We start from the raw sequence: 20,935 nt of genomic DNA, 5'->3' as shown, positions 1-20,935 counted from the left end.
TAGTGTGGTGCTATTGTACATATTTGTTTGGCAAAACACCTGATGAGTGAACATTCCTCGAAGGTAAATATATATTTTTAAATACCAGGATTTTTTAAAAAGTCAGCTGGCAAAATAACTTGTAGGCTTTTGCATATGTTAATAGATCTCTTTTGTGCGGAAAAAAATGATAATAAAAACTGAAAAAAATAAAAGCCTACAGCTATTCCCTTAGGATGAAATTATATAGACACAACTGCTAAGGTGAAAGCGTCTGGAATACAGATGGCACGTAGTATTTTCCGTTTACAATGGTAACCCTTCGAGTGATACCACCACGTTTCCTCCCAACTTGTCTGCCAGGGTTATACAGTATGTTAGTATGGGTATTCGAACACAGCCCATGACCGATGAAATCTACATATCCCAGAATGTATGAGCGTCCAACAGTGATGACGTAATTTCAGTGTATAAATAACCGATCGAACGCTAGTGGCGCCCTTCTTGGAGACGGTGCCATCTGGTAGAGGTAAGTTGAATACTGAACCTAACACGTTTTGTATTTTCTCATGTTCATCCAAAGTAATCCAATGTAATTAAAAGGCATCCAACTGATCAACCTTTTTCTCCCTTTACTTTACAGACACTCCTCCACGACATGAGGGCAAAGGTACATTTTATCCACTCTAAACGATTGTTTTGTAGGCATCTTCCTTGTTGCTATGCTAGTTAGCTTTAAGTGATTTGGTTGCCTAGCCTGTTAACTGCGACATAACTGCACGCATTTTGTAGTCATCCACCTGCTACATTTTAAATACATTGATTATCGAGTTCGGTGCATAGGCTTGTAGTAATTTCTAAGACAACATACAATCGTTTGTATAGTTAGGGATTATGCAATGAAGTGCTTTGTCATTCTACGATAGACTACTCGTTGTTCACCCGCATTTTTTTTCTCTTGCGAAATACTGCACCAAACGTTTTGGCTCCCGAGTGTCATAGCGGTCTAAGGCCATGTTTTATTTGTCACATACACATGGTTAGCATATGATATTGGCGAGTGTAACGAAATGCTTGTTTCTAGTTCTGACAGTGCAGCAGTATCAAACAATTCCCTAATTCAATTACCTATTACACCCAAATCTAAGTAAAATAATTGAATGATTATATAGATGAGTAATGAGAGCGGCATAGGCATGATGCAATATATAGTATAGATATATACATATGAGATTAGTAATGTTTACATATCTTGCATGTGACCAATAAAATGTGATTTATCCTTATTAGTGTCCAAGTCTGTATGTAGGCAGCAGCTTCTGTTAGTGATGGCTGTTTAAGTCTGTTTGGCCTTGAGGTCAGTAAAGGTGCATCAAAGCTGTAACTGAGTGACTGAAAAACAGCTCTCATCTCACACATAGTAGCGTGGTGAACAGGCACTGGCTCAGTGATTGGGAGTCCCATGGGGCGGCTCACAATTGGCCCAGCGCTGTCCAGGGTAGGCAGTCATTGTAAATAAGAATTTGTTCTTAACTGACTTGCCTACTTAAATAAAGGTTACATTTAATCAGTCTTAGTTGCGCAGTTTTACAACCTACTAAGGTCCTCGGCAAAAACATCACATTAATGACCACTCAAGAACTCTATCATCTGAGTAATTCAGGCTGTTTTGAAGTGTACTCTGGCTATTGTCAAGATTGACAAACAGTACTATTGCAGTGTTTTCAGGTTAAGTTTCTAAGGGAGTATGCGAGTGCACTTGTTCGTATAGCCAAAGTCTTAACGTTAGTAATGCTGTCACCAAGTAATTTAATTCTGTAGTGAACATGTGGACATGCCTTGTCAGTAGATTATCACCTGTCCTGGTTCATTACTGTAGCCAAATGTTGTGCAATTCTAGCTAGCTTGTTGCCATATTTTCAGTCACAGGTCCCTTACTATATGGGTGGGTGTGCAGGATGGCAATATCCCTTCTAGACAGTTTTGATCAGGGTTCAGCGATTTGTTCTAACAGTTCGTCAATATCTAAAAGTAGCTAATGTTACATCTAACATTGGCCTCTGTTCTCTCTTGCAGTGGAGAAAGAAGCGTATGCGCAGGCTGAAGCGCAAGAGGCGAAAGATGAGGCAGAGGTCCAAGTAGAATGCCTCCCCCTACAACACCATGGCTGTGACCCTTCTGGACACCACGGGACCAAGGATCTCATGTTCAAAGTCTGATCTGAGATGTGCCATCCATGCCAATGAGAGGCTGTAAAGAGACAGTGCTACTGTTGTCTTGGTCAAGAGACACCTGCCTGGGAAAATTGATATGGGGACATTCTGGATTCTCTACTCTTCTACCAAACCTATCCTACTCCATTGCTTTTGTTTATACTTTCCCAATAAAGTTTTTGGTTTAAAGTTGTCTTTGTTGCTTCTGAAAGGGGGTCCAGAATGTAATTCCTACCATGCTGCAACCATTTACCATTATTGCTGACCGTGTTCAGTTCTGGTGACTAGTCGTATCAAACATTCTTATAGGTAACCCATATATTGTGATTCCCTTAAACCAGTTTCTTTCTATGAACTAGGGTTATGAGCGTGACTATCCGAGGAAAGGTTATGCTGCATTTTCTCGCAGCTGTTGGGTCGTGGGTTGTGAGGGGTGCATGGACTGCTCTTTATCTAAATATATGGCTCTCCCTGCTCTGTGGTAACACAGGTGGTATCACAGCAACATGTGCAACTTAGTTTTCCAGGTAAATTTACTGTGAACATTATCATTTCAAATGATGACCTGGGGGATTAATGAGCCAAACAGAAGCTAGGGATGATTAGGTGGTCATGGTATGAGGACTAGATTGGGTATTTAGCCAGGACACTGAGTTTAACGCGCCTGAAATTGCCATGGGATCATTAGTGACAAAGGTCGGACACCTGTTTAATGTCCCATCTGAAATCTTGTGCCGTACACAGGGCAATGTCCCAAATCACTGCCCTGGGGTATTGATATCTTGTTTGAAGTAGTTTCCCTGGATACCTGGCTGTCACTAAGGACAATTCTGTGGGGGAAAACCATTCATTTCACGTCATGTACAGAATACTGTATTGTAGTCAATGGTTTCTACTTAACGCCATGTAAACATATGTAGGCCTGTACAAGATGTAGGTCATTTTGTTTTTAAGTTGATGCGAAAAATAAATTAAACCTCCAACCCAGCACCCCAAATGGTCAAGAACACACTGGTTTACCCTGGAGGCCTGGTTTCATCTCTCTGGCACGGTCTTGTCTTACAGGCTGTTCAACTATGTCAGCCAAGCATACTCTTTGTTTTTAAACAAGTGATGTGGGTTTGAAAATGGGTGGCCTATTTTGTAGGACATTTGTTTTTTTCCATTACAAATGGATATTAATCCATTTCTAATTTACTAGTTTAGGCCCACTGAGGAAAAATACAGGACAGTCAACAGCCTACAATAACGAAGCTTCTCCAAAATAAATACTCATAGGTCTACATACCAGGTGTCAACGGAGGTAATGGTCGTGTTGCTGTATCAAATACGTAGGGTACCCAACTATCACGTTTATTCATTGGCCTACAGTAGATATACAGGCAATTGCAGTGGTGTAAAGTACTTAAGTAAAAATACTTTAAAGTACTACAGTAGTTTTTGGGGCATCTGTACTTCACTATATTTTTTACTTTTACTCCACTATATTCCTAAAGAAAATAATGTACTTTCTACTCCATACATTTTCCCTCACACCTAAAAGTACTCGTTACATTTTGAATGCTTAGGACAGGAAAATGGTCTAATTCACGCATTTAAAGAGAAAATCCCAGGTTATACCTTCTGCCTCTGATCTGGCGTACTCACTAAACACAAATACTTTGTAAATGATGTCTGAGTGTTGGAGTGTGTCCCTGGCTATCCGTAAATTTTAAAAACATTGTACCATCTGGTTTTACTTTTGATACATAAGTATATTTTAGCAATAACATATACTTTTGATACCTAAGTTTAGGGGCGGCAGGTAGTCTGGTGGTTAGAGCGTTGGGACAGTAACTGAAATGTTGTTGGATCAAATCCTTGAGTTGAGAAGGTAAAAATCTGTAGTTTTTCCCCTGAACAAGGCAGTTAACCCACTGTTTCTCAGTAAATTTGTTCTGACTTGCTTTGTTAAATAAAAGTATATTTAAAACCAAATACTTTTTGATTTTATTTTGCTCAAGTTGCATTTTACTAGGTGACTTTCACTTTTACTTGAGTCATTTTCTATTAAGGTATCATTACTTTTACTCAAGTATGACAATTGGGTACCTTTTCCTCCACTGGGCAATTCTTAGTCAGTCGGAAAGCTATTGGTTTATGTAAGGGAACACCCCCCTGAAATGGACAAAAATGAATGGGATGTTATTGGCACCGTATGAAACATATACACGATGTACAATACCACTCAATTGGACGTTGTTTCATTCAAAACTGAAGGCAAATGCCATATGGCAAATGCCAAGTGTAACACTGCAAAAATCCAATAGATGGCGAGTGCGCTCCACTGCAATTTTTCATATTGCAAATGTAACACAAGTCAAGACCCAAGAGTAACATTTTGAAAATTTTAGCATTTTTTCAAAAACTTATCACCCCCTTAAAAAAGTGCTTTCCGGACCGTTTTTTGGGTATTCTTTTGATTTTTTTTGTCAATTACACATGTATAACAACTGTATCAATATACTTTAGTCAAATTTTGTTATCGGAATTTTTTTTTTTTACTTGTCCAAAAGGTTTTGTCCATTTGCATTATGATTTCATAGGAAGTCAAAAGTCGAAAATGTTTAAAAAAAAATTAAAAAACGTATCACTCCCTTAAAAAGTACTTTCTGGACCGTTTTTCGAAATTCTTAAAAAAAAATTGTCAAATACACATGTATAACAACTGTATCAACATAGTTTAGTCATATTTTATTATCATAATTCAAATAATATATATTTTACTTGTCCATAAGGCATATGTTTTGTCCATTCCATTTGGAATATGATTTCATAGGAAGTCAAAAGTCGAAAATGTGAACATTTTTCCAAAAACTTATCACCCCCTTAAAAAAGTGCTTTCTGGACCGTTTTTTGAAATTCTTTCGATTCTTTTGCCAATTACACATGTATAAGAACTGTATGAACATACTTTTGTCATATTTGATTATCCTATTTTTTTTTTACTTGTCCGTAAGGCATATGTTTTGTCCATTTGCAATATGATTTCATAGGAAGTCAAAACTCACTTTTTTTTTCTTTGCCAAATGCCATTAGAAATGTCCAAATGCAATATGAAAGATTTGAAAGTGCCAAATCAGGATGTTAAGTCCATTTGTCATGTACGATCATAGGAAGTCGGTTTACAAACCCAAAAGTCAGTGAACCATGTCCAAAAGGCATTTATACTGCCCAAATGATATATAGCACTATGTTGAGCCATGAATCAACCTATATGGTCTGTTTGTCATGTATGATCAACAACTCTGTTGTTTTTTAACAATTTTTGAAAAATGTCCAAAATGACAAGGGCCGCCCCTATTGGCTCCCTACCCAACCGTGGACCCCTTGCTACCCCGTAATGACATTAAAAACCATTTTAAAAATGTGCTCCTGGTAACCCGTTCCAATCACCAGGTCCATTTGCAATATGGGCATTTACCATCACAAATTTGACATGCTCAAAAATTCTGCAGAAACGCAAAATTGACTGGCCTGATAAACTCGGGATAGCCGGGCAGTGATAGTGGTTCCTCTCCATCGCTCGTTGTGTTGATTTCATCATGTCCATTTGGTGATGTTTTTTCACTGTTGAATCATATTGCAAATGTACTGTGCATTTGCAATATGTTTCAATGGGCATTTACCATCATGAATTTGACATGCTCAAAAATTCTGCAGAAATGCAAAATTGACTGGCCCGGTGAACTCGGGATGGCCGGGCAGTGCTAGTGTTTCCTCTCCATCGCTCGATGGTGACATGAGAGAAGTGGGACTCTTTCATTTTTTAACGGTTTTTGAAAAATGTCCAAAATGACTAGGGGTGCCCCCTATTGGATGGGCACGGATGGGGGATGCTCCCTACCTAACCGTGGACCCCTTGCACACCCCTAAAGGCATTTAAAACCATTATAAAAAATGTATCCTGGTAACCCGTTCCAATCACCAGGCGCACGGCTGTCCATTTGCAATATGTTTCAATGAGCATTTACCATCACGAATTTGACATGCTCAAAAAAACTTCAGGAATGCGCAATTGACTGGCCCGATGAACTCGGGATGGCCGGGCAGTGATTCTGGTTCCTCTCCATCGCTTGTTGGGGTTGATTTCAGAATGTCACTTTGGTGATGGTACCTCACTGTTTAAACATATTGCAAATGGACAAAAGCCAGCCAGCAAGTCACCGTCCATCAGTCAATTAGATATCATTCTGACACCAAACTGATACAAACTGACACCACACCCACTTTTTCCAACTCGTTTAGAAGCCAACTATCACATATTTCACTGACTGATTTACATAGGGTTGAATGCACTATTTCCATCAAACTGCAGGTTGGGTATGGCAAAACACCTTTTGGGTGTGTTGGGGAATAATCAGAATTAGGTGGTAACATAGGTAAGATGTTTTATATTCATCATATGTTTGTAAGTTACTTCTCATCAGAATGTTATTTTTGTATAATACTGTGGCAGGGTTGCAGTATCTGTTCTATGTCAAGACTAAGTTGTTTGGGCCGGAGAGAGGGGAGAGGTCAAGCGTGTATCTCTTGGCTCCACAATGTCTGTGTGCCAGTCAGTGTGTCTCTGTGATCTTGTCAAGATAGGATGGATTTGATATATGCCTGTTGATATGGAGGATTGGTTGTATTTAGAATTGGTTGTATCTAAATGACAATTTGATATATATCATAGGGTGGGGGTAATGTCTTGGTACCATTTTGTACCAAGGACGAAATAAGAGCTTTGTTTAGGAGACCAAACTGAACGATCATTTATAGCCAACAACATTGAACATCACCAATTGTACATAGTACGATTTCTCTTAAATTACGATAGATAAATGGCTGGTTCTTTTTTTCTTGACACCGTAGGTTCATGTACTTTGACGTGAAGCAGTCAAATCAGCGTTCTATGTTTGTTTTTGACCTTTAATCCCAGAAAAATGGCCATAACTCAAAAAGCGTTGAGGCCTCGATGCCATCTTGTTCGGGGCCATCTGCCCATTATGCCAAACCTATGCTCACCAAGTTTCGTCTTCGAAGTCTTTTCCGTTTAGGAGAAAATACTATGTCGTGATTGGTAATGTTTTGTACATTTGCAATATGATTCCATTCGCCCTCTGTTGGGATTTACCGGGACAGTGGAAAAATGACCAAAATTTGAACATTTTATAAAACGGAAAACGAATGTCCGAGAGACTTCGTTCGATGACTTCCCGGAAGATCTGGCCCCCGTGCACGGCCCACCGCCGTCCGCAAATTTTACAAACGTTCGCGGACGTCTAGTAAGGGACCGTACATTTGCAATATGGAGTTTCTCATCAACCATACGTCAAATGTCAAAATGTTCCCTTCTGTATGAAAGCTGCAGCAGAGCATTTGCCTTTTGCAGCATTGCATTGCAGAGGCAGTTGCTGTGCGTTCTGTGTGGTGCATACGTTCGATTTATCGAACGTATGCGTCAAAATGTATGCATAGACGGCTTAACAGAAATGGTGAATGTTGAACCTTTGTTGCACAAATCCAGATGATGCTGCGTACCATTTTGTGCAAGACTACTATCGGTGTGATTGAGGCGTTATACTGATTGGTGCGGTCAAATATTCTCAGAACAATTTAATTTTAGGGTTACGTTTTTCATTACAAGTGCAGACAATTAATAATCCTAAAATTATGTTACTAACTTAATTTTAGGTTTACATTTCCAGGACAAATGCATGTTAGACTATTAATAATCCGTTTCTAAATTAAAAATGTAATGATGAAAAATACAGAACAGTCAACAGCCAGTAAGTAGGCTTCTCCAAGCCCTGCATTATACCAGGCGTTAACAGAGGTAACGGTCGTATAGCTGTTGCTGTATCAAATAGGTAGTCTACCCTACTATCACATCAATTCATAGGCCTACAGTAGCAATTTTAGCATGTAAATCTTGGTGGGACAAACATTTTTTTGGGGGGATGCACGCCAGCAAAGCCACTACACAGCAGAACACTAAACAATGCATTCATTGCGCTATAACGGTGACAAACAGTGCCCACGCAAAGCTGTCCCAAAACCTTTTTAACTTTAACCAGGCAAGGAAGTTAAGAACAAATCCTTCTTTACAATGACGGCCTAGGAACGGTGGGTTGGTTAACTGCCTTGTTCAGGGGCAGATGACAGATTTGAACCTTGTCAGGTCAGAGATTTGATTTAACAACCTCTCAGTTACTCGCCCAAAGCTCTAACCACTAGGCTACCTGCCACCCCACCTTACCTCTGCTACACCTGGCTTTCAGCAGAGCCTTGTCTGGCAGCGAAACGGTTTGTTCAGCCTCATTTACTGCCTTTTAAAAACACATAGCTGATATGGCTGACTTGATTATTAAACAAATTTGGTTTCTACTGACAATTGAGATGTACTAACTATGGCATAAGGGGATGACAAGTGGATAAGAGGCAATCCGTAATTTCGATTAAGACATTAATGAGCGAGCTAGGACGGACGTAGTCAATATAAGTATTGGTTCAGCACTTTTGAAATGTACATTTGACAGAATTCAGAACATTAGCCGTTTTTACAGTGTTCTCCCTGTACACCCAGTCGGAACCGTAGGATAAATAAAGGGGGCATATATGCAGACAATGAAAGCTCTTAGAATATTCAATAATTACATTTCTCAAAAACAGGCTATATATCTACCACCAAGTCAGAACAGTAGGTGAAATTAAGAGGTGAAAATATATCAAATTATTAGGGCACATGGGCTACTAACAGCTTACTATACAACATACACTTAGTATTACTTTCTTAGCTACAGTATACATATCTCCCTGGCATGTTACATCCTTTATGCAGCAGCATACAATACCTTTTTGGACTCACCTTGTTGTGCTGTGCTCACTTGAAAGGGAAGGTGGAGTGGCAGTCCTTTGTGGGCAAATTTTGTCATCAAAGTCTGTCATTCTCTGGATTTATGGTGCTTTCAAGATAACTGAGGACTACATTTAAAAAAAATAGTGATGACATCAGTGATCTTCAGGTCGTAGCTCTAGAAAGAGGTCCAAGTTCTCGATGTACAATTCCTAGTTGTTCAAAATGTATTTTCCCAGTCTTAGCTCGTTTTTCCTGAGTTCCCGGTTGTTTTGAACTCACTAAAGTCAGATTTGCAGCTCTGAGTTAACAGTTATTTTGAGCGCGGAACAAATCATGCTTCATTGACAGCATGGCCAATGTTGAATGTATATCATTTTAAACTAGGAATAGAGACCCTTCATCTTAGACTTGGGACTGCACAGCCACTCCACTGAATAGCAGGCTAACGATTGCTTTGCAATGCTTGCAGTTAGCCACTGATTCCTTCCAAACCACTCATTGTTGAATTAGCGATTTCCAACTTGTGTAATGTTCATGGCCAATGGCCGATGACACCAATACGTTTTATTATTAATTTCTCTTCATTATTTCTCTTCACCTGACAAGGATTAAAAAGGATTTGCCAGTAGATTGTCAACTTGATTCATGATGATGAAAGTAGCTAAGATTTTGAAAGTATGGAGTTGACATTATCAGTCCAATCAAAGCTACTGTAGATACAAAGGGATTTTACGTAATTTTATATGTGGCCAATGACCTTGAGCCTTCTTGGATGGGCACTTCTAATGTAACTCTATGGCAGCACCCAAGGGGCTTGAAATTTTGATCTCTACCCTTAGACTTGGAGGTGAATAGTGTCCTCATGAGTGACAGAACACTGAGCCAATCACGCCGCAACACTCCATATTTTCTGCTGGCTTGCCCCACAACCACAGAAAGCACTGAGCTAGGTTGAAACACTTGCATTTTGGAGCTGCCTTACTCAAGAAAACCAAAAAATAGACCATGTTTGGGTGCGTCTTTATTAACTCAATGATATATATATTGTTTGCTAACTGATATGTGACAAGTATTAATGCCAAAATAACATGCAAAACAGGCAAGCAGTTTTTCTGCCCCACCTGCCCTGAATGATGAGTTTGTACTTGCAGTGGAGGTTGCTAAATATTAGACTGGATGGTACGGTCAAATGTTCTCGCAACAAGTACATTTTAGGGTAAAAAAATCTGATGGATTTAAGGAGGGCTTTCACTTAGTTAACACGCCCTTACAAGTCTGACAAAAAATTGGAATCCACTTGCTTCTTGCCCGCTAGTGTTTGTCAGTGCGCGCGTGAAGAGCGGTTTATTTCCCTGGCGCTGTTTACCTATTCAATATGTATTTTTAGCTGAACATTTCTAGCAAAACTGTTTATTATCATTTCGTGTCAATAGTGTAAGGCATTGTCAATGGTTCGCAAGTTAAACTTTATTCCGTTGTCGTTTTATTTATTTGTGTAATGTTATTTAATTAAACAACAAGAAGACACTGAACGCGGAACTGCAGAGGTAGCGCCTCCACGGATAAGGATTTTGCGATGCCATCTGTGGATAGAAGTCCGAGTATGGGCACAGGCTCGGGGGCTGCGGACTCGGCATTGCCAGAAGAAATGCAGCCACCCAAACCTCCAGGGCAACATGCTGTAACCGTATTGTGGTCCTTTGGAAAGTTCCTGGCTACACTTTTACCAGTTTATCTGGCCGGATACTTCGGGTTCAGTATCAGCTTGGTTCTATTCGGTCTCATGGTCTACATCGGATGGAAACACAGCAGAAACGAGAAAGTAATGCGTCTGCGGTCAGCTATGTTCGTATTGGAGAATGAGAGAGCATACACCACTGCGAGGGCTTTTATGAGTAAACAGGAATTACCCCCATGGGTAAGTAACAATAAACATCATTATTGTATTCATATTTTCTCTATGGACTCTTCAGCCTACTAGTCTGTGAGCTGGTAATTAAAACCACCGTCTATAATATTTAAATTATTTTTTCAAATAAATAAAATACAGCGGAATAATAAATACATTATTTGAACAAAAGTCAGTCTTAAAATCCATCAATGTCATTACATCACATCCAAAAAGGTTTGTTTATGTTGTCAAAATAAATATGTAAATGAATGAAGCAAAAAATGTGTCTGTAGTGACCAAAGTAACACAGTGACACAACTCAGTTGACAATAAGGACAGATATAATGGCAAGGGGATGAGCACAATGTCCTATTTGTTCACGATCTCTCTCTCTTTCATACCATTTCATAATTTGCACAGTGTACCGACATCCCAGTCTATGACTGACCAACCTTTTGTTAATACAGTATAAGGCTGTAATGTAATAAAATGCGGAACAAGTCAAGGGGTCTGAATACTTTCCCGAATGCACTGTATATTTCCTACCCCCCCCCCCCCCCCCTCTTCTACATTCTTTAGTCTAGTCCATCCAGCCCTAGCTATATTTGGACATTCTTAATATGCAGAGCCTGAGGAGAATGAGTCAAAACTTTCCCTCACTATTTTAAGTCTCTCTGGATAAGTGCATCTGCTAAAATATAATACCACAGAGTTGTTACTGTATTTAAAATTAGCACACAGTTAACTTAACAGTGACCAAGTTCCTTGAAAAATCCACCCAAAACCAATCATTCCTTTAATATACTGTGTAAAATAATAGTAATAATTGAGAACACTTTGTTGTGAACACATTTTTCATTTTGGCGTTATAATAAGGTTGGTAGCAACATGGAAAATTGTTGTGGAAATCTGTTACAGCTCAAGTCGACTATAAAATCCACAATGCAATGCTCTCTCTATGGGCTGGATGGCTAGCTAGCTACAGTTGAAGTCAGAAGTTTACATAGACCTTAGCCAAATACTGTACATTTAAACTCAATTTTTTTACAATTCCTGACATATAATCCCAGTAAAAATTCCCTGTTTTAGGTCAGTTAGGATCCCCACTTTATTTTAAGAATGTGAAATGTCAGAATAATAGTAGAGAGAATGATTTATTTCAGCTTTTATTTCTTTCATCACATTCCCAGTGGGTCAGAAGTTTACATACACTCACTTTGATAGCATTGCCTTTAAATTGTATAACTTGGGTCAAATGTTTCGCGTAGCCTTCCACAAGCTTCCCATAATAAGTTGGATTAATTTTGTCCCATTCCTCCTGACAGAGCTGGTGTAACCGAGTCAGTTTTGTAGGCCTCCTTGCTCGCACACGCTTTTTCAGTTCTGCCCACACATTTTCAACACATTTTCTATGGGATTAAGGTCAGGGCTTTGTGATGGCCACTCCAATACCTTTCCTTTGTTGTCCTTAAGCCATTTTACCACAACTTTGGAAGTATGCTAGGGGTCATTGTCCATTTGGAAGACCCATTTTTGAAATTTTATTTCACCTTTGCGACCAAGCTTTAACTTCCTGACTGATGTCTTGAGACGTTGCTTCAATATATCCACATAATTTTCCTCCCTCATGATACCATCTATTTTGTGAAGTGCACCAGTCCCTCCTGTAGCAAAGCACCCCCGCAACATAATGCTGCCACCCCCGCAACATGATGCTGCCACCCCATGCTTCACGGTTGGGATGGTGTTCTTCGGCTTGCAAGCCTCCCCCTTTTTCCTCCAAACATAACGATGGTCATTATGGCCAAACAGTTCTGTTTTTGTTTCATCAGACCAGAGGACATTTCTCCAAAAAGTATGATCTTTGTCCCCATGGCAGTTGTGGCGGTTTTGGAGCAGTGGCTTCTTCCTTGCTAAGCGGCCTTTCAGGTTATGTCGATATAGGACAAATTTTGCTGTGCATATAGATACTTTTGTACCTGTTCCCTCCAGCATCTTCACAGGGTCCTTTGCTGTTGTTCTGGGATTGATTTGCACTTTTCGCACCAAAATACGTTAATTTCTAGGAGACAGAAGGCGTCTCCTTCCTGAGCAGTATGACGGCTGCGTGGTCCCATGGTGTTTATACTTGCGTACTATTGTTTGTACAGATGAACGTGGTACCTTCAGTTATTTGGAAATTGAAATTGAGGATAAATCAGACTTGTGGAGTTCTACAATTTTGGCGGATTTCTTTTGATTTTCCCATGATGTCAAACAGAGGCACTGAGTTTGAAGGTAAGCCTTGAAATACATTCACCGGTACACCTCCAATTGACTCAAATTATGTCAATTAGCCTATCAGAAGCTTCTAAAGCCATGACATCATTTTCTGGAATTTTCCAAGCTGTTTAAAGGCACAGTCAACTTAGTGTATGTCAACTTCTGACCCACTGGAATTGTGATACAGTGAAATAATCTGTCTCTAAACAGTTGTTGAAAACATTTATTGTGTCATGCACAAAGTAGATGTCCTAACCGACTTGCCAAAACTATAGTTTGTTAACAAGAAATTTGTGGAGTGGTTGAAAAACAAGTTTTAATGACTCCAACCTAAGTGCATGTAAACTTCCGACTTCAACTGTAGATAGCTAGCTAGAAAAAGCTACACACAATAATCTCAGCGAATTAGCTGTAAAATCCCCTAAAAAAGACTGCACTATCAATTTAGGAGTCTACAATCTCACCATGTTCAACCTGCAGATCAAAGTGCCTCACAGTGGAGTCTAACATTCGCAACGGCAGATATACTTTTGAGGAGATGGGGAAACGTTGCCCATGCTACGTCAATGGTGCGTGCGGTGCATTATGGGCGATCCTGGGGCAAGGAGCGCTCTCCTTCAAAGAGTGAATGGGAGTCTTTTGGGGGATAGCTCAAAAACCCAACATTAGCACCAATTTCGTCAACAAGAAATACAATATTACAAATCTTTTCTGAGATGTGCGATAATTTACTTGCTATCTGTGTCTGTAGTATCTGCTATCTGTAGTATTGTATAGCTTTGTAATCGTGACATGATGTACTTCGAGGAAAATAAGCATGTATGCTGACTGAGTCACTATTAGCTTAGCAACCGTATGACAACAGCATGACAACGTGAACGTGATTGGTCGACAGTCTTCTGGGTGGGGCGTTATATGTTCCCTGATTCATTGAATTCCTATCTTATTTCTATAATATCTCTGACAACGGCACCATGCAATGCACCCTGGACTAAAGAGGCGGACAAATAGGAAAAATGTGCAATACCCTCCGTTAAATTAAACATTTCTCAAGGTAGGAATATTTCAAAAATATGATCAATGGTTCATTGAAGAGAAGACATCCTCCCGTGTTATGACATCGGCCAGTATTGATATCTGACATGTATGATAGACGTTTTCAAGATCCAAAAGTCATATGCCTATCAACTTCCAGTGTAAACTTCCAGTGTAGTGAGAGAGACATTATCACGGTGCTACGTCATACCGGCCAGATTTCTGCCTGCTTGAACACCAATAACTCAGATACACATGAGAACATGAAATGACCCAGGGAATCGATAGAACATCACTCAGAGATGTACAAAAACAATGTAACATTCAAAAATGGTTGAACCTTTCCTTTAATTATTTGGACCAAGAGAGAGTGTTTCCACTCTGAGGTTTTGTCGTGCCACCGTCATTTTCGGCATTTCTATGTGTGTGCGCTCCCCATTTCCTGTTTCAGTTCGGAGGTTCCTTAGAAATTGAGGGTGGTACTCATAGAGATCCTATTAAATTTGTTTTCTAATTCCTAGTTCTATGGTTGTGCTACTGTTGACCTTTTAGATGGCAGAAGCTTGGTGACTCATAGACATCAATCAGAGGGAGAGGGGGAACAAGGAGGACCATATCAGGAAAGAGAGAAAATATGATAATTGCTTTCTTAATCATGGGACAATTTCAACATTCTTCAACACCCACAGGACACTCACATTGTCACCACAATCTCTGTAGTTTTGTCAACAGCAAATCACAGGTTATTTTGCAGGCACACACACACGCACACACACACATGATTATGATCTGCAGGTCTTATGACTGTGGTTTGGGTTTGGAGGAAAGATTGAGGGCCTGCTGTGGTGTGTCATCATTATGTTTTGGAACATGGAAAATGGCCAGAAACACACATCTTAATTTTACTGTTGGGTCATTCCATGTCATTTCAGCAAGCCATGACACCCACCATCTCAGAAATCATTTCTATAGTTAGATACAGATAAGATAAGCATTCAGAAGCATTATTTTGTTTAAATATAATTTGATCTCGGAGAAAGTAAGATAATTGATTGCACCCAAAAAAGTTTGGTCCAAATCGGATGTTAGGTACTGTATTTATTAAATATTATATGAATCCTATAAATTAAAATGGGCAATTTGGGTGCAAACAATTAGGTTGACTTCTGAAAGATTAAATTACATTTCAGGATGCTAATATTATCTATTTCTGATATCTAAAGGATTTAGATGAGATTGTGGGTGTCAAACCTCTTTCGGGTTCTTTTTGAGGTGGAACGGCCCTGTCTCGAGTCGATCCTTTGCCATTTCACAACCTCCCTACATTCCTACCCAGGTTATACTCTTTTGCTATGTATTTTCTTTAAGGCGGTTACAAGTTCAAATCTAACCAATACTTTTCCCACTTTCTCTACAGGTCAACTTCCCTGACGTGGAGAAGGTTGAGTGGATGAATCAGGTATGTAATGTAGTACACACACAAACATATATATATATATATATATATATATATATATATGTGTGTTTGCGTGTATATATATACGTATATATATATATATATATATATATATATATATATATACGTGTATATATATATATATATATATATATACGTATATATATATATATATACGTATATATATACACGCAAACACACACACTGAGCTGGTGTGCCGATGGAGAAGCTTTGTGCTGCCTGAATGTGGTAGTTGTGTTTGTTTGTCCATCGTTGCCCTGGGTTGCTGTGTGTGTGTGTGTGTGCATCCTGCCTCTGTGAGCGCTCCACCTCCTCCATCAGTACCCATCATCCTCTGTTATAATTAAGAGTCGGGGGAGGGTAAGACTTCCACCAGATCACATCACACACTAGAGGTCGACCAATTCTGATTTTTCAACACCGATACCGATTATTGGAGGGCCAAAAAAGTCAATACCGATTAATCGGCCGATTTAAAAAATAATAATGAAATAATGACAATTACAACAATACTGAATGAACACTTATTTTAACTTAAAATAATACATCAATAAAATCAATTTAGCCTCAAATAAATAATGAAACGTGTTCAATTTGGTTTTAAATAATGCAAAAACAAAGTGTTGGAGAAGAAAGTCGAGGATTGGTAGGATGGTCAGTTTTACAAGGGTATGTTTGGCAGCATGAGTGAAGGATGCTTTGTTGCGAAATAGGAAGCCAATTCTAGATTTAACTTTGGATTGGAGATGTTTGATATGGGTCTGGAAGGAGAGTTTACAGTCTAACCAGACACCTAAGTATTTGTAGTTGTCCACGTATTCAGAGCCGTCCAGAGTAGTGATGTTGGACAGGCGGGTAGGTGCAGGTAGCGATCGGTTGAAGAGCATTTAGTTTTACTTGTATTTAAGAGCAATTGGAGGCCACGGAAGGAGAGTTGTATGGCATTGAAGCTTGCCTGGAGGGTTGTTAACACAGTGTCCAAAGAAGGGCCGGAAGTATACAGAATGGTGTCGTCTGCGTGGAGGTGGATCAGAGACTCACCAGCAGCAAGAGCGACCTCATTGATGTATACAGAGAAGAGAGTCGGTCCAATAATTGAACCCTGTGGCACCCCCATAGAGACTGCCAGAGGTCCGGACAACAGACCCTCCGATTTGACACACTGAACTCTATCAGAGAAGTAGTTGGTGAACCAGGCAAGGCAATCATTTGAGAAACCAAGGCTGTTGAGTCTGCCGATGAGGATGTGGTGATTGAGTCGAAAGCCTTGGCCGGATCAATAATTACGGCTGCACAGTAATGTTTCTTATCGATGGCGGTTAAGATATCGTTTAGGACCTTGAGCGTGGCTGAGGTGCACCCATGACCAGCTCTGAAACCAGATTGCATAGCAGAGAAGGTATGGTGAGATTCGAAATGGTCGGTAATCTGTTTGTTGACTTGGCTTTCAAAGACCTTAGAAAGGCATGGTAGGATAGATATAGGTCTGTAGCAGTTTGGGTCAAGAGTGTCCCCCCCTTTGAAGAGGGGGATGACCGCAGCTGCTTTCCAATCTTTGGGAATCTCAGACGACACGAAAGAGAGGTTGAACAGGCTAGTAATAGGGGTGGCAACAATTTTGGCAGATAATTTTAGAAAGAAAGGGTCCAGATTGTCTAGCCCGGTTGATTTGTAGGGGTCCAGATTTTGCAGCTCTTTCAGAACATCAGCTGAATGGATTTGGGAGAAGGAGAAATGGGGAAGGCTTGGGCGAGTTGCTGTTGGGGGTGCAGTGCTGTTGACAGGGGTAGGAGTAGCCAGGTGGAAAGCATGGCCAGCCGTAGAAAAATGCTTATTGAAATTCTCAATTATGGTGGATTTATCAGTGGTGACAGTGTTTCCTATCTTCAGTGCAGTGGGCAGCTGGGAGGAGGTGTTCTTATTCTCCATGGACTTTACAGTGTCCCAGAACTTTTTTGAGTTAGTGTTGCAAGAACCAAATTTATGCTTGAAAAAGCTAGCCTTGGCTTTTCTAACTGCCTGTGTATAATGGTTTCTAGCTTCCCTGAACAGCTGCATGTCACGGGGGCTGTTCGATGCTAATGCAGAACGCCATAGGATGTTTTTGTGTTGGTTAAGGGCAGTCAGGTCTGGGGAGAACCAAGGGCTATATCTGTTCCTGGTTCTAAATTTCTTGAATGGGGCATGTTTATTTAAGATGGTTAGGGAGGCATTTAAAAAAAATATCCAGGCATCCTCTACTGACGGGATGAGGTCAATATCCTTCCAGGATACCCCGGCCAGGTCGATTAGAAAGGCCTGCTCGCTGAAGTGTTTCAGGGAGCGTTTTACAGTGATGAGAGGAGGTCGTTTGACCGCTGACCCATTACGGATGCAGGCAATGAGGCAGTGATCGCTGAGATCTTGGTTGAAGACAGCAGAGGTGTATTTAGAAGGGAAGTTGGTTAGGATGATATCTATGAGGGTGCCCGTGTTTAAGGCTTTGGGGAGGTACCCGGTAGGTTCATTGATAATTTGTGTGAGATTGAGGGCATCAAGTTTAGATTGTAGGATGGCTGGGGTGTTAAGCATGTTCCAGTTTAGGTCGCCTAGCAGCACGAGCTCTGAAGATAGATGGGGGGCAATCAGTTCACATATGGTGTCCAGAGCACAGCTGGGGGTCTATAGCAGGCGGCAACGGTGAGAGACTTGTTTTTAGAGAGGTGGATTTTTAAAAGTAGAAGTTCAAATTGTTTGGGTACAGACCTGGATAGTAGGACAGAACTCTGCAGGCTATCTTTGCAGTAGATTGCAACACCGCCCCCTTTGGCAGTTCTATCTTGTCTGAAAATGTTGTAGTTTGGAATTAAAATGTCTGAATTTTTGGTGGTCTTCCTAAGCCAGGATTCAGACACAGCTAGAACATCCGGGTTGGCAGAGTGTGCTAAAGCAGTGAATAGAACAAACTTAGGGAGGAGGCTTCTAATGTTAACATGCATGAAACCAAGGCTATTACGGTTACAGAAGTCGTCAAAAGAGAGCGCCTGGGGAATAGGAGTGGAGCTAGGCACTGCAGGGCCTGGATTCACCTCTACATCGCCAGAGGAACATAGGAGGAGTAGAATAAGGGTGCGGCTAAAAGCAATAAGAATTGGTCGTCTAGAACGTCTGGAACAGAGAGTAAAAGGAGGTTTCTGGGGGCGATAAAATAGCATCAAGGTATAATGTACAGACAAAGGTAAGGTAGGATGTGAATACAGTGGAGGTAAACCTAGGTATTGAGTGATGAAGAGAGAGATATTGTCTCTAGAAACATCATTGAAACCAGGAGATGTCATTGCATGTGTGGGTGGTGGAACTAATAGGTTGGATAAGGTATAGTGAGCAGGACTAGAGGCTCTACAGTGAAATAAGCCAATAAACACTAACCAGAACAGCAATGGACAAGACATATTGACATTAAGGAGAGGCATGCTTAGTCGAGTGATCTAAAGGGTCCAGTGAGTGGAGAGGTTGGTTGAGGGTCACGGCGATTTAGACAGCTAGCCAGGCCATCGGTAGCAAGCTAGCATAGGATGGAGTCTGTTGTTAGCCACCTCTTGCGTTCGGTCAGTAGATTAGTGGGGTTCCGCGTGGTAGAGGGGATTAATCCAAATCACACAACAACAACAAAAATAAGAACAATAGATATAGTTATAGAGGCCCGAGAAGAAAACATAATAATAATAAAAATAAATAAATTGTCCGATTGTCTATTCAGATAGCAGCCGGTAAGACAGCTAACGGTTAGCGGGCCGCAGATGGGCGTTCAGGTAACGTCACGACGGAGGAGCCAGCCGGATCTCCTTCAGGTAGATAACGTTGGCAGTCCAGTTGTGAAGGCCCGGTGGGGCTCCGCGTAGGCAGCAAAACGGGTCTGGATAGGTGACCGCAGCCCAGGAGTGAACGATGGAACTCAGGAGTGATTGACGGAGCTGGCTTGCACCGGAACAACCGATGCTTGCTCCGGAATCGACGAAAGCCGATTGTCACACGGATAGCAGCTAGCTAGCTGTGAGATCCGGGCATGAATGTCCAGAGAGCAGTCGAAATCCAGGGACATGGAGAGAAAAAATGTAAGAAGTGTAAGATGTAAGAAATGTAAGAAAGCTAACGTTTAAGTTCCTTGCTCAGAACATGAGAACATATGAAAGCTGGTGGTTCTTTTAAACATGAGTCTTCAATATTCCCAGGTAAGAAGTTTTAGGTTGTAGTTATTATAGGACTATTTCCCTCTATACCATTTGTATTTCATTAACCTTTGACTATTGGATGTTCTTATAGGCACTTTAGTTTTGCCAGTGTAACAGTATAGCTTCCGTCCCTTTCCTCGCTCCTCCCTGGGCTTGAACCAGCAACACAACGACAATTAGCGCGCGCTAACTAGCTAGCCATTTCACTTCGGTTACACAAGCCTCATCTCGGGAGTTGATAGGCTTGAAGTCATAAACAGCGCAATGCTTGATGCACAACGAAGAGCTGCTGGCAAAACGCACCAAAGTGCTGTTTGAATGAATGTTTACGCGTCTGCTTCTGCCTACCACCGCTCAGTCAGATACTTAGATACTTGTATGCCCAGTCAGATTATATGCAACACAGGACACGCTAGATAATATCTAGTGATATCATCAACCATGTGTAGTTAACTAGTGATTATGATTGATTGTTTTTTACAAGATAAGTTTAATGCTAGCTAGCAACTTACCTTGGCTTACTGCATTCCTGTAAGTGAAATGTAAGGTTGCAAGATTGGATCCCCCGAGCTGACAAGGTGAAAATCTGTCGTTCTGCCCCTGAACAAGGCAGTTAATCAAAGCACAGATTGTAGGAGGAGGGATCTAAAGGGCTCATCATTCACAAGAACCAACCCGGCTGCTTCTCCTCAAGGCTCTCTGCCTGCCTGCCACCCATCACGTGCTCTGACTGCATGCGTAGGCTATCCAGCCTCAATACTCAGGCTGGCTGGCTCTGTCTGTCTGGCTGGTTCTGTCTGGCTGGCTGCAACAACAACAGACCCTGGTCTGTTTCCCCATCTAACTTCATTAAGATGACACAGCCCAAATGTTATTCAATAATGATTTGTCAACAGTTTTTCAGTGCGTAGTCTTTCATTGACAGACAGTCTGCATATGGAGTATCTCTTGGCAGTGCACAGGATTTCCTGGATTCCATCCGGG

General features: G+C 40.8%; 1 protein-coding gene and 1 long non-coding RNA gene across 3 annotated transcripts in view; both read left to right on the top strand.

Annotated features, from left to right (window-relative positions):
* The first annotated feature begins 294 nt into the window (after positions 1-294).
* LOC118966093 (uncharacterized) lies at positions 295-2,381 on the top strand. Its single transcript, XR_005053323.2, has 3 exons — positions 295-508; positions 623-649; positions 2,056-2,381. It is a non-coding gene; the product is annotated as an uncharacterized LOC118966093 (long non-coding RNA).
* Positions 2,382-10,198: 7,817 nt separating this feature from the next.
* The window catches only part of LOC110531238 (extended synaptotagmin-1), a 40,732-nt gene continuing 29,995 nt past the window's right edge, over positions 10,199-20,935 (top strand). Inside the window, exons 1-2 of one of the 2 annotated variants that reach the window (XM_036988711.2) lie at positions 10,199-10,993; positions 15,681-15,722. In XM_036988711.2, coding sequence (XP_036844606.2) covers positions 10,652-10,993; positions 15,681-15,722 — 384 coding nt within the window. In that variant the 5' untranslated portion in view covers positions 10,199-10,651. The remainder of the gene's footprint in view (positions 10,994-15,680; positions 15,723-20,935) is intronic. The other variant, XR_016483408.1, reaches the window with a different exon arrangement.

The sequence above is a fragment of the Oncorhynchus mykiss genome, chromosome 9 (assembly GCF_057628025.1).
Source record: "Oncorhynchus mykiss isolate SJ-2025 chromosome 9, ASM5762802v1, whole genome shotgun sequence".
NCBI lineage: Eukaryota > Metazoa > Chordata > Actinopteri > Salmoniformes > Salmonidae > Oncorhynchus > Oncorhynchus mykiss.
The sequence above is the reverse complement of the archived record's forward strand: the minus strand, read 5'-3'. Positions and strand labels throughout refer to the sequence as shown.